This window comes from Equus przewalskii, chromosome 25, assembly GCF_037783145.1.
Source record: "Equus przewalskii isolate Varuska chromosome 25, EquPr2, whole genome shotgun sequence".
Lineage (NCBI taxonomy): Eukaryota > Metazoa > Chordata > Mammalia > Perissodactyla > Equidae > Equus > Equus przewalskii.
In genome coordinates this window covers 7787730-7802925 of record NC_091855.1, presented here as the reverse complement: position 1 = coordinate 7802925, position 15196 = coordinate 7787730, and the positions used below count along the sequence as shown (strand labels likewise).

The window sequence follows — 15196 nt, the reverse complement described above, 5'->3', positions numbered from 1 at the left end:
TAGATGGGGTCAGATTATGTAGGTGATGATGAGCCACTGAAGGATATTAATGATAGAGAGACATAACCAGATTGACAAATTAGAAAGTTTTCTCTGGGGGCCGGCCCCATAGCCGAGTAATGGTTAAGTCAGCACGCTCTACTTCGGCGGCCCAGTGTTTCACCAGTTCGAATCCTGGGTGCGGACATGGCACCGCTCATCAAGCCACGCTGAAGCGGCATCCCACATGCCACAACTAGATGGACCCACAACTGAAAATACACAACTATGTACCGGGGGTCTTTGGGAGAAAAAGGAAAAATAAAATCTTTAAAAAAAAGTTTTCTCTGGCAACAGTAAGGAAGGGCTTAAGACAGGAGACAAAGACAGCGTTACAATAAAACATTTGTTAGAGTGCATTCAACATCTCCTCTCAAATTCTTGGCAGATAAAGTTCCAATTTACCGACTTTTTAAGAACAAAAAAATGGTCATGAAAAGTGTCTCCAAGGTTACTGTGAAGGTGCATCTTCTATTTTGGGAGGACTATACCCTACCCTATTCCCTCAAAAATGAACACTATTAATTGCTTTGCCACAGGTCAGTTACTTTCGCTATAACCAGTCAGTTACTTTTGCTCAGCAGATTGGTTTTTGCCAACCTAGTCTACGACCACACAAGAAAACAAAACTGACAGGTGCTGATGGAGATCAAACAAGAGACTTTCTTCTGATTATCATCAGGTTCTAGTTGCTGAGTTAATTCAATACTATCACTACTACCACAATTTTTTTCATTACTGATTCTTAGCATCTAGTGAGGAAGGACTCAAAATATTAAACCATCATAGTTTAAAGCTATTTTCCAAAGCTAGCATAATTAATAGCACAGAACTTATATCAGTTAACAGAAGAGACAGAAATGAACATGTCAATTTGGCTACAGCACTCCACCACAAAGAAACATACAGAAATGTTCTACAGGAAATGAAGATTAAAATTTTATTCTACAGAATTTTTGTAGCAAATGGCTTCATTTAAATTCATAAATAAGGATAACTGAAAAACATGCATTTTGCTTAAAGATCATATTTTATCTTATAAAACAACAGTTTTTCCTTATTCCTACAATGGGCTCACAAATGAACAGTTCATATTAAATAAATCACTTTTATCTATTTAAATAGATGAATATTGAGATTGATGAATAAAACTAATAAATGCTCATAATTCATATCAGTTAAAGGAATAACTCTTCTTTGGGTGGAAGGTAGTAAAATATTAACTAGAAAGCCAGTTGATTATTAAAAAGACAGTCTCATGGTGCCAATCAACGAGACTTTACTAGATTAACCACTAAAGCCGTAGTCTGGGGAATTTCAATTAGCAGTTAAGTTTTCCCAATGCTTGCTCCCACTGGCACAGAATTAATAAAACATGTTTACATATTGCCTTGAGAAGGTTACTGCCAGTGCCACTTGAACTACAATAATATATTCATAATTACCCTCCTGAATGAGAAATTTTCATTTATTCTTCATCCACTTCTCAAGTTTAACTAAATTTAGAAAAGATTTCAGTAAAAACCACCTAAAATCTCATGGCAATGTACTTTTGATATCATCCTTTATCAAAATACATAACGACAAAATGTAGTTCTTTGGAGACACAATACCTCCAAAACCTTATGGCATCCACTCCCAAAAATATATAATTAAAATTATTTTGAAAGTGCCTGCATCCACAGTTTTGCACCAACTAAAGTGAATATATAAAGTGTACTATTCTTAACCTCATTATGTCATATAGATTTCAAAGCAGAAATAAGAGACTGGAAACGAGAAACTTAGTCTCTATTTGCCTCTAGAGAACCTGAACTTGTTCCTCTGTAGGGTAACATAATATAAAATAGAAATTTTATTGTAATAGAAAAAGAAAAGAGAGAAGACTAGAAGCTAGAGGACTGGGGGAAGGGGGACAGCCAATTGTAAAGGGATAACTGGGGCTTATTAGATGCAATCTTCCAGAAAGATGTAGACAATTCTTAGGACAGATGTGTAACTATTATACCTTCAGTCAACTGAAGTTTATATTCCCTGTACCTCAAGAGCAGCACCTTCGAGAATATCAAATCATTCTTTGAAAAGTCACTTCACAGAGCAACTTCTTCAGTTTCTCTCTAAATGTTTCTGAAAATTAGATTAGGTAAAAATATATTCTTAGATCTAGAGTAATAAGAAAAAAATAGGAAAGCATATAGTTACAAATAATAATTTCAGAGAATAAAATGAACTAGTAGCATAAGAATTCAATTTAGGATTTATTTTGGCAAATGTTTAAGGATGTGGTCGTAACATATCACCAAAGAGACCACTTGGAGCTAATCTCAGCTCCAAAATGTAAAAGCATCTGTAAGGAATTCAATCCCTTTCTCAAGGTAGAAGGCTGAAGAGAAGGAAAGTGTGAGGTATGTTCTATTTCAGTAGATAAATAGTTCTACATCAAGAAAAAGTCAATGTTTCTTTAGCAATTCTGATGTCATCATTGATGATCTAGAAATTCCTCCACTACTTAGCCACAGATGGCTAAAAGAAACTATTGCGGTCAAGGTCTATTGCTTGAAATACATACAGATTTATCTGTAATCAGAACAATTTGCCTTCTTAACTGTTGTGGATGTAGAACGTATGAACAGTCTTTGTTGAGAGAGACAAAAGTCTACTTCTAGACTTCTGGAACTAACTGTATTCTAGATAGTCAATGATTAATGAAAGCTCTCCAGCCGCTGCCCACCTGCATCCTAAAGTAGGAGACAGAAGGTGTCTTCCTCTGGGAAAGAGACAGGTACACTGAGAAAGCACCACCCTGAGACTCCAGCACACACAACCTCCTAAGACTAAGGCTGGAACAGGAGAACTAAGAAACCCCTTGAACCCACCACACAACTTATTTCAAGTAAAAAGCAAGAGCAGTTTACTGCTTGTGAGGGGTACCAAGAGAGAACCCTCTGTGCAACCCCCTTGCAGACCCTGCTGAAAGCTGAGGGTAGACCTAGAAGACTAAGAAAATCCCTCCAGCACTCCAGGCCTCTTACTAGGCGCAAGTGGCAACAGACCATGACTGGAAGAACCAGAGCAACAACAAAACCCAAACTGAGATCAAACCACATGCTTAATACTAAACTCCCTACACTAATGACCTGACAGAAAAGGGACATAAATATTTCTGGGCATAAATATTATTTACCTCAGTCACTACAGTTCTGTTGCACAGAACATCCAATATTCAAACAATAATTACGATCAACACAAGAAAGCAAGAAAAACAAATCTACCATTAAGACATAAAATAGTCAACAGAACCAGACTCAGAGAGGTTGGAACTATCAAAGAGGCACTTTAAAATAAGATGATCAATAAATTAAAGGATCTAGTGGAAAAGATGGATAACGTATAAACAGGAAATTGCAGCAGAGATGAAAATTACAAAAGGGAGTGAAATGGAAATGTTAGATACAAAAACACAATATCACAAAGAATTTCTTTGATGGGCTTAGCAGCAGAAGGGACACAAAGAAGAATAAGTGAACTTGAAGATAGAACAAGAGAAATTTTCCAACTTTGGAAACACAAATTTAAGAAAAGACTGAAAAACACAAAACAGAGCATCCAAGAACTGTAAAACAACACCAAAAAGTCTAACATATGTGAAATCAGAGTCTTAGAGTGAAAACAGAGAGAAAAGGGGGGAGAATAAATCTGTGAAGAGATAATGGTTGAGATATTTACAAAATAAAAACAACAAATCAAAGGGGCCGGCCCTGTGGCCCAGTGGTTAAGTTCGCACCCTCCGCTTTGGCCACCCAGGGTTTTGCTGGTTTGGATCCTGGGTGTGGACATGGTGCCGCTCATCAGGCCATGTTGAGGTGGTGTCCCACACAGCAGAACCAGAAGGACCTACAACTAGAATATACAACTATGTACTGGGGAGTTTTGGGCGAAAAGAAGTGGAAAAAAGATTGGCAACAGATGTTAGCTCAGGTACCAATCTTTAAAACAAACAATGAATTATAGATCCAAGAAGTTTAGAGAAACTTTTAAAGCTCAGAGAAATTATATCTTTATATATAATGCCAGATCCTTGTAGAAAACATATAGTATAAATCTTGCTTTTTAAATCCAATCTGGCAATCTCCGCCTATTATTTAGAGTATTGAGAACTGTGCTATCCAATACGGCAGCCACTAGCCATATGTGGTTATTTAAATTAAACTGAATAAAATTTAAATTTCAATTCTTGAACTGCATTAGGCACATTCAAGTGCTCAGTAGAAACATGTAACTGGTAGCTACTACATTGGACAGCACAGACATAGAATATTTCCATCATTTCAGAAAGTTTTATTGGATAGTGCTGGTTTAGAACATTTACATTTAATATAATTACCAAAATAGTTAAGATTAAACCTACCAACATGCTACTTGTTTCCTAATTATCCCATTTCTTTATTTTTTGCCTCCCTCTTTTCCCGTCCTTTTCATTAATGGATTGTTTTTTATGATCTCATTATTTTCTCCCCCCATTGACTTCTTGACTATCCCTCTTTGTTTTACATTTTTAGTAGTTGCTCTAAGGTTTATACTAAACCTGTCTTTAACTTATCACAGCCTATCTCCAGATATTTTTATAACACTTCATGTCTAGTGTAAGAATATTATAGTAGCACAGTTTTTTCCCTCTTCCTATTCTTTGTACTAATTATTGTCTTACATTTTACTTGTGCATTGTTATTATGTATGGCCATTTCCATGATCTTTCTAATGTAATTTTGATGACAAAATTATTGGAAAATGCTAAACTCTACAAGAAAGGAGTACTATTTTAAATACTTTGCCTTTGTTGACATTAAAAGCAAAGATTTTAAGAAAATGCATTTTAGAGATACAAAATTCTGGCTCTTGCTAACCCAGTAAGAGATAAGAAATCAAAATGTCTATATCACTTATAACTTTTTATATCATAAAACCCAATATTGCCTTTCTTCTCAAGCTTTAATTTTAGCATTTAGACCAATTATTTAATAAATTTTTCTCTCAAACTCAAAAGAGGTTTTAGGCTTTGTTTCACATCCCCACAGCTTCATGCTTGGAGGTTGTAGGACTTTAAGAGAATATAGAACTAAAGAAAATCTTAAGATCTACCAAATAGCAGATAAGTAAATGATCTATCATTTTAATAGTAATTTGACCTGGGAGCCTTCATGTTCATATGTAAAATACTATACATCGTGTTCAAGATTTTGGTTTTGGTTTTGAAGATGCATGTAAGTTTTATTATCTGTTTCATCGATCTTATTTTTGCTGTTGTGGTCTTTTTTTTATTACTTTTTAATTACTTAGTCTCACTGTACCCATTATTTTCTTTTCATGTTATATTCTTTACACTATTTTATTGTGTTAATAAACAAGGGTTTCTGCATCATCTTTTCATTCAATAGTTTTGATTGAGGCACCAGATCAAAATATGATTTGCTCCATCCAACAAAGTCTTTGCCTTCAAGTATACAAATATCCACTTATGCCCGAGACAGACTATGATCATCTGCATCACTCACAAAAGCCAAGATCCCAGGTTAATTTCCAAAATTGACACATATAATATGGCTTTTGAGCCACTGGGCCAACCTACATTATACCTTTTGACAAAATATATTTTGTGGCTCATTTCTCATAAATACAGTTTCACTATAGACAGCAGTGAGTAAATCTCTTCTTTTTCATGGCAAAGAGCTCAACTCTCATATTTTTACTGGTTTACTACTGACTAAATTAAGCCTCTATTTCTAAAAACACACACAGTGAGCTGAAAATGAACAGCTACTTCAGTAAGGCTGCCAAGGACAGCCTTAGAAGGGAAATAATACAATCCAGTCTCAATCTCAGAAGACCTAACAAGACCATAGAAAAAATAATTCATCAACTTAGTATTAAACACCATTCATTTATTACAAAAGAACAAAGTTCTATAAACTCAAAATCTAAGAATGCTAATGTGTCAGTTAAAAACAGTACCAACAAAGCCCTAAACATCAGCTCCTCAATGAGAAGTTCTTTTGGGCACTTACCCAAGTCGTCCTAGCATCTCAAGCTCAGGAACTTGTGGTCCACATGTCTCTATTTGCAGTGGTTGGTATTCATAGAGAGCTTCTTCAAGCTTTTGAATAGGTGCTAATGAAATATGTTGTCCCTGTTAGAAAAAGGAAGGAAAGCAATACCTTTTAATATTACTTTCATATTACTACTTATTTGTAGTGATTTTAAAGATGGACTAAATTCCTCACATTAAAAACATTATCCATTATGTCTGCTATTCCATGGGTACAATTTATTATATCACTGAAACTCACATTATATAATCAACATATAGTCACTGACACATGATTTAAAGGAGGAAAACCAAATCAATCATTAAATTCAAATTTGGCCTTAAGAAGCATAGCTGTTTGATGCCAATGGTAGAATTCAGCAAATATATAAGAATAGTCTATCCTCACATTTTCCTATTCTTATTATACAACTTTGACAGTTTTGGTAATCAGTGTTTTCTTGAAAGTCTAATTGGGGAAGAACACTAATGAAATTATTCTCTGCAAAGTTTTGCCACATAAATGTCTGTTCTCTTAAGTCTTTACAATTGAATTAAACTTACTTACCAAACGTGTGTATATGATGTCTACTTACACACACACAATGAGAAAATTTTATGCTAAAAATTAAGTTGAATGAAATATCCACGAATTTTTCTAAAAAGAAAGAACTACTGGACAACTAAAATAAAATAACCATATTTGATCACAAGTATACAAAACAAAATGCCACTCAGCCATATAGCATCATCACATTGAGATTTACATATTTATCATACATCTGAGCATAGAATTCTAATTTTAAAAATCCCTATTTTTGATATGGTCCATGTTTTCTGATTCTAACTCTAGTTCTGTTATTTTTCTTGCTCTAGTTCTTGACAACTTCCCTATTTCTTAACTTTTTAATAAAAACCAGTTCTTGCAATTATTTATTCTACCATTTTCTAGTTTATAAATTATTTCTGTTGTTACCTCCCTTAGCTCCCTTTACTTTTTTCCCTAATTCACTAAGTTGGATACATAGCACATTTGTTATCTCTTTTATTTTAAAAAAAGGAAAAACCCACGACTTAAAAGTGATAAAGTGCAACTGAGGCAGTGAGAGACAACCATACAAGATGTCCACATCTGACTTGTGGTTTTTCTTGTCAACAAGTTTAATCCCATCTAGCATGATCCTAGTTAGTTTACCATCATATTAATAGCTTCTCTGACACCATCACTCAAAAGGTCTTCACCAAACAGGGGCAAAGGACTTGAACAGACATTTCTCCAAAGACATACAAATGGCCAATAAGTACATGAAAAGATGCTTAACATCACCAGTCATTAGGGGAACCCAAATCAAAACCACGATGAGATACCAGCTAACCCATGGCTATTTAGGATGGCCATTATCCAAATAAGAACAAACAACAAAGAAAATAGCAAGTGTTGACAAGATTGTGGAGAAATCAGAATTGTTGTACACTGCTGGTGGAAATGTAAAATGGTGCAGCCACTATGAGAAATAGGATGGCAAGTCCTCAAAAAATTAAATATAGAATTATCCTGTGAGCCCGTAATTCCACTTCTGGGTATATATCCAAAAGTAGTGAAACCAGGAACTCGAATAGATATTTGTATAACCATGTTCATAGCAGCATTATTCACAATAGCCAAAAGGCAGAAGCAACCCATATGTCCATCAATGGACGAATGAATAAACAAAATGTGGTAAACAAACACAATGAAATTTTATTTAGCCTTAAAAAGGAAGGAAATTTTGACACATGCTAAAACGTGGATGAACCATGGAGATATCATGCTAATAAGTGAAATAAACCAGTCACAAAAGGATGAATATTGAATGATCCCAATTACATGAGGTTCCCAGTGTTAAGAAAGAAAAAACAGGCCCAAAATGGAGTCATTTGTGCTAAACCCCACATCAGCAAACCAAGACTTAATACCCAACCTAACTGCAGTTTTAATCTCTCCCAGGAATGTGACCTTTAACCAGTCAATCAGGAATTATCTGGTCAGCAATAGTGAGGTAATCTGCCTGACAGACCCCACCTTCCCCCAAAGGAAGGTGACCCTGCCTGAAACAATCTACTTTTTGAACTTCCTCGCCCCACCTCCCCCTGCCTATAAAAGTCTTCCATTTTGTACAGCTCTTTGGAGCTCCTTTCTACTTGCTAGAAGGGATGCTGCTTGACTCGTGAATTATTGAATAATGCCAATTTGATCTTCAAATTTACTCAATTAAATTTCATTTTTTACAAGATTTGGTGGCAGCGACAGGACCAAAAGAGACTTCTGACGACTTCGGAGACAACAAGAAACACAGACATGGTACCCATGAGCCCTTTGAGTTCCCTATCTTTCTCAGCATTTCCAAAGGGTGTAGGTAAGTTCCTCTCAGTTCTGAGCTCCGTCCTCTTCGTGTCAAGCTCCTTTTGGGAAGTGTTAGTAGTTCAGACCCCAGTTCCCCCATTTAAGTGGAAAACCCCAACCCTTGGTTCTGTCCCCAGATTCCACTTTGGGAACTGCTGGTATTCCACTCTAGAGTTTCCCATTGTGTGGAACTCCAGTCCAGAGTCCACATTTGTGGGGTTCTGCTGATTCAATCCTTTACCCACTCCCAGGTTCCATGCTGGGAACTCCTGGTGATATATCCAGGGCCTTCTCTTGGCCAGGCCACAGTGATATCTCTTAGTTACTACTGGTGTGTTAAGGTGCTCATGTTTGTCTGTCTTGTTTTGTGTAGATAAAGGCTATTACTAATGGGAATGTCAGAAGCCAAAAAGCCATAAAAGTTGGTGGGCACAGATCAAGCATTTTAAAAGCTGTTAGAATGCTCACCACCTAACCCAAAGACTCCCATAAGTTGGTTACGGAATGAGTTAGATTGACAATAGGGCACCCACCAACCTCAATAAAATTTCCACACAATGAGGTACAGTGTAAAACCTCACACAATTCCAAACCTATTGGTACATCTCTTTTAGGTATTAGTTTGGCTCTGAGAAACCAAAGGCCTTAGCCAAAAGATAAATAAATAAAACAAAAAATTATAAATGAATGAATAAATAAATAAATCCTTAAATTCCAAAGAACTGAGCACACCACCTTCCAGCACACCTGCTTACTTTCTCTCTAAGAACTGCATTCCCAGAAGCTATACATATCTAGAAAAACGGCAAAATCTTACTAAAAACAACCGAGAATTATAATGGCCATCATGGAGAATGTTCCAATTAGACAAGATCACTTATTTAAGAAGTGTACTTAAAAACAAAAGTTCCCAAATCAAAGAAACAGAATGGGATACCTATTTTAATTGGTATATAGAAGCTTCCAAAAGGTTTCAAGATTCCAAAACAGCTTCATTGAAAGTTTTGTTACAAACGACTAGTGAAAAATTAAAGACACAAAAGGTATCTAGAAGAACACCTAGGCCTCCCCTATTACACCTCCTAGGGGTCCATCATCAAAACGCTGGCCCAGGGATCAATGTCTCAATTGTAATCAACTGGGACACTGGAAAAGAGATTATCCTCAAAGGCCCTAAGCAAATTCTTCAACAGCAACTCAAATGCCCTCATTTGTACTCTCATGAGGGATCCCATATGGGCCCCTCCCGGAGTTGACAAGATTCTGAAGTATCTTCTAATAAACTGTTATGCTATTCCTTTAAACAGCTAAAGGAAACTAAAGTTAAAATTAATGAAAAACCTTGCCAAATTCTGTCAGATTCAAGAACCTGTAGAGGGGATCCTGGGAAAACTGGCAAAGGCTAGTGAAGGATGAGAATTCTTACCAGAGTCAACTCTCTAAAATCTCTACTGGTAGCGCACAGCCAAGAGAAGAAAACAAAATTTCATACTGTTCCTTCCTTTTCAAATCCAGACCCACTAGTTATTGATCCATTCTCTCTCAGGGATAGCCACTGCCTTCTTGCTTGACTTGTTTTGTGTTTTATGAACTTAGCTTGGCTTTCTGCCTGCCTAGGACACACACGTTGTCAGTTCTTTTTTTGGGCTATCTTTGGGAGTATGAGAGACTGGAATTGGCCACCCCAAAATACCTCTCTTTGGCATGAAGATTATTTTGGGCTGGTTACTTTTAAAAACTGCAGACATGAGAGAAACTCTGAAAAGTAGAATTAGTTATCCTTTGTTAAGAGACATTTACATTTGTAAAGGACATCTCCATCTGTAAAGGTGTCTCCCTCTCTATACCAGGAAGAAGGGGAGATGACCTTATCCTTAGAAACTCTTATCAATGGAGAAGGCAAGGACTTAAACCTGCATAATAATCTTACTCATTTACTTTGCTTTTCTGGTGATCTCCCATAACTCACTCCCCCTACCCCCAACATCCTCTTTTGTCTTTAGCTGAGGGTGGTATTTAAGGTGAGAGCTTCCGCCATTTTGGCAAGTAGCTCAGTTTTCCTTAGCCTCTCCCATGTATACATGTTATAAAGCTTTGTTTAATTTTCTCCTGTTATTCTGTCTCATTTGAATTTAATTTGTTGTTCGGCCAGAGGGATCCAGAGTGGGTAGAGGAAATGTGTTCTTCCCCTACAGGAGTGACACTGGATCTTGGGGAGGTAGTATTCCTTGCACGCTCTTTGGAGATTGCTCTTATATCCAATGGGGGCTGTTCAATATTGCCAGAAAGATCTGTTGTTTGCTCTGGCTGAAAACTGCACAGCATGATAGGAAAAAGAAAAATTTCTAAGGCCATCTGCCCTAAGGTAAAATAAAATATCTACCAAGAGGGAAAGAAAAACCTTTTAAAATCTTTGTGGAAGCATTTACTAAAACATTCCAAAGACAAACAGCTCTAAATTCAAAACATAAAAATCTTTTGATTTCCATCTTAGTTGGAAATCTTCTCCCTGACACAAAAAAGGAAACTGAAGATAATGTGGTTGGATGGGTGGGTCACACTATGATATCATTTAGTTTGCAACTCAATTTTGTGAGGAATTAAAAGCAACTATCCTTATCTTACAAATCTTTGCAAAACCAGAAATGCAGCTCTAGAAACTCATCAGTTCTTTTTTACCAATCCCAAAACCTCCCCTATTAATCTCAACAGACTTGTAGGTATTGTAAAAATTCTGGCATTAGGAAACACTTCAAAGTCCTTCTTGGAGGAACTTGCATTCTTTCTCTGTAAATGTTCTACTTGGTCTTCTCCAGAAACTCTTATCTAGCCCATCTGTTTGAAATGCAAACTTCAGGGAGGTAATTCTTACCAGAAGGAAAACAAAAGGGGAAAGGTTATTTGAAACTTAAGCAAATGACAAAAACATTAATTGTCTTCAGAAATTTTAGTAAAAAGCTTTAGCAATCTGAGTTGGTCACCTTAACTTATTCCATCTGCCAGAAACACAATTTAGATCCAATTTCTTTTATAAGTAGTGAGTTTTGTATTATTGTACCTGATACATGGCTAAAATTTTAGAAGCTATAATAAGCTCTCTGTTTGCATCTGTGTGTTGATACGTGTACATATGTATATGTGTGTGTGTGAATGTGCAAATTTGTAGATGTGTGGGATTTTTCTACCTCTACATGGTACTGCCAAAATTAACTTGTAAAGAGCTCTATTTAATTGGCTTAAAGAAAATTAAGCACTTACACGAATTAAAGATTCCTAAAATTTTTAGAAATATAAAAACAACCCAAATGTTTTTTCAAGTTCATCTGACCTAAGATGAACCTTAAGTAAATGAAGAATAGCTTAAAGTTGTGGGCTTAATTAAAACAGGCATGTCTTTAAAGTAATCAGCATTAAATATAATACTTTTATCTAACTGAGTTTACTAATCAACTAAATTCATGTTATTTCTATTACAAAATTTGTCAGCCAGAAAAATAACTTAGGATGATGACTGACTTTGATTAAAGTCTAATGAAGTTTTTATAGGTAATCTAAACATAATTGTTAAGAACAAATGATTTAAATAGATGTAAAGGGACTAAGAGTTTCTAGGTGAACTTTCCAGCAAAAATTTCCAAAATCTTTTGGTTACATGAAACCTTAAAGTTTTACCAAGTTAAGTTAAATAAGGTTAAGCTAAATTCATTAACTATCTAGATCATCTCCAAACAAAATAAAAATAAAATACTGAAACATTACCAAAGATAGGTTTATCTCTTTTTGGCTTCCTTTACAGAGGAACTAAAGGTATTCGGGTCTATTGGTAAACATGTGTTTTGTGCACACTGGAAATTTTACTAGGAGAAAAATATACTTTTAGGAATTATGAAATGTATTCATAAATTTGCCAGTAATAGACCATTCACAATTGTTTAAAGCTACTAGAAATAATAAGGGAAATATCTCTATATGCAAGGAAAGTAGGATACGTGTTTCTGGTAAGAGAAGCTATGAGGGATAGAGATGCATATAGTTGAAAGAAAAGAAAGAAATTTTGTCCTAAAATGATGCTGGTTATTTCAGAATGGGAAAGAGGAAAAACAGAGGACAAAATCTGAAAGTAAAAAAGAAGGTTGTAGAAGGTTTGTGAAAAAGGAATCTTGGAGAAGGAATTTTGCATGTGATCAAGCTGGCTAAGATTAAAATAAATTTATATATGTAAAACAAAAATGAGCTTTAATGTCAAAAGTAAGCTGGTGCAAAACTAGAATTTGATTTTCTCTCTGTTAAAAGGACAAAGTTTTCTTGGACTACTGGTCTGCTCTTGATAAGATATTGTGAAAAGTTTTCCTTTACCTTTTAAGTAATCTGCTTGGATAGCAGAGGTTTTGTGTCTTACCAAAATGATTTGCTCTGCTTCACTTTATATTTATCAACAGGGTCTAATCTCTTAAGAAAACAGGAGTCTTCTCTATTAAAAGAGATAAGGTTTCTTTCTTTCTTACTTTTTCCTTTACAACTGCTTAACATTCTTTACTTGCCTGCAAAGTCTCTAATTTATAGTTAAACAGACAACCAAGTATTGTTTCACAGTGACCTATGATCCTAATTGACCAAATGTTTTTAAGATCTTTTCATATCTTTGACAAACTTCACCGCCCCCCAAAAGAATCGAATTCCAAATAAAGTCTTTTTTTTTAAAGATTTTTTTTTTTTCCTTTTTCTCCCAAAGCCCCCCAGTACATAGTTGTGTATTTTTAGTTGTAGGTCCTTCTAGTTGTGGCATGTGGGATGCCACCTCAGCATGGTTTGATGAGCAGTGCCATGTCCGCACCTAGGATGTGAACCGGCGAAACCGTGGGCCGCCGAAGCAGAGCACTCGAACTTAACCACTCAGCCATGGGGCCGGCCCCTTAAATGGAGTCTTTTTGACCTTGAAATAACTTTGGGATTTTCCAGAGAGCCCTTGGAAAATCACAAACGAATTATTCTCTCTACCTATAAAAAGAGAGATGTTATACTCATTAAATTTATTTAATATGTTAAATTACATGGGAAGCATTGTCAAACAAGAAGTAATATTAAGCCTTCTTTTTGTTATATTTGTGTAGATATATGTTTTAAGTGTTCCAGAAATTGTGTGAAATCTGATTTCTGGAAATATGATATGTCTTGGTATAACAGTTATCTTAAAATGTTGTGTCATAGAAATAACCAAATTTCTTTGTCAATTCCACTATAATGAACCCTCATCAGACACTTAACCATGGCCATTTTTAAGTCTTTGTCACTCACAGAGAGTTACTGTTTGATGCTCCTGCAAAAGCATTCCTGCAAAAATGCTTCATCTTTGAAGGAGATTCATGGAAAGGACTTTGACAAGTACAGGTCAATGATAACTGTAAGATTATAAAACTGATACTGATAAGAATTTCTAGAACTAATGGAAAAATTGGATTCAAGCAGAACAAGTATTTCTTCTGAACAAATATTAACCACATAGGACTAAATGAACTGAAGAGAATCATTATAATTTGTATAACTTTTTGTCTGAAACATTGCTGGTTCCTTAATATTTTGTTTTTCCAGATTTAAGGAAATCTTTTCTCTTAAGCTATCTATAATTTACAGCAATTTGGTAAAGATGAAATATTTAATTTTTCTCCCTCCCCAATCCTTACAAAATTCAGAAACTTTTGTGTTATTTTCATGACAGTTCTTTGCATCAGTTCAATAGGAATTCGGTTCTTCTTGTAATAAGACAAAATTGGAAACAGTGGATATATTACCAAGGCTTTGGCTGACAGGAATTCACCTAAACTACAGGTATCGCAGGCAAAATCTGATGGCGAGTCCTTAGCTTGGCTTCCTGGCCTCAAGAAGTTTTTAAAAGTTTAATCTGAAATACCTTATGAAAAGTTCCAGCAAAGCAGTCTTAAAAAGAGCTTATATGGTCAATCACTATTCTTACTGAACTTAGGGAAATAATCAGGACAAGTTTAATGGAAATAAAATAGTTTTACTGTGATTACCTTTGGTAAAAAATGGGAGTAATTATAGAAAAGTTATGTTTGCACCTTTGTAGATATTGGATTCTAATCCTGTTAATTGTCTCTGAGTTTTTGTTATATACCTGTAAACTGCACTAGATCCTGAATTCTTCTAGTTTCCTCAAACATCTGGCTACGACTCTCCAAACCAATGTTTCCAGTTTTCTCCTACCCTTCTGATTTGGAATCACTAGGAACAAAGATCGACCTGCACCTCCTTGGAAGGAGGTATACCAGGTCCTCCTTACTACCCAGATGGAAGCTAAACTTTAGGGACATGAACCTTGGGTATGCATCTACAGCTACAGAAGGATCCACCTGACATCTGGTCCTATTCAGACACTGGAGACCTCCAAATCAAATTAATGAGGAACAGAAATAGGAGACATGAATGTAGACTGCTTCCACCCAAGATCAAGATCAATCAAGACTTCCTACTTTAATTAAATATCTCCTTTTTTTTCTTTCCTTTACTGGTTCAGCATGGCTTGATGAGTGGCATGTAGGTCCGCACCCAGAATCTGAGCCGGCAAACCCTGGGCCACTCAAGCAGAGCACACCAACCTAACCACTAGACCACCACGCTGGGCCCCCACACTGCCTTTTAATATCCTATTTTTAGAGAATATAATCATGGTACCT

General features: G+C 35.7%; 1 protein-coding gene across 1 annotated transcript in view; it reads right to left on the bottom strand.

The window, feature by feature from the left end:
- MNAT1 (MNAT1 component of CDK activating kinase) overlaps window positions 1-15196 on the bottom strand; it is a 218372-nt gene that overhangs the window by 70699 nt on the left and 132477 nt on the right. Inside the window, exon 7 of the mRNA XM_070593141.1 lies at window positions 6102-6223. Within this exon, the coding sequence (XP_070449242.1) occupies window positions 6102-6223 (122 nt within the window). The remainder of the gene's footprint in view (window positions 1-6101; window positions 6224-15196) is intronic.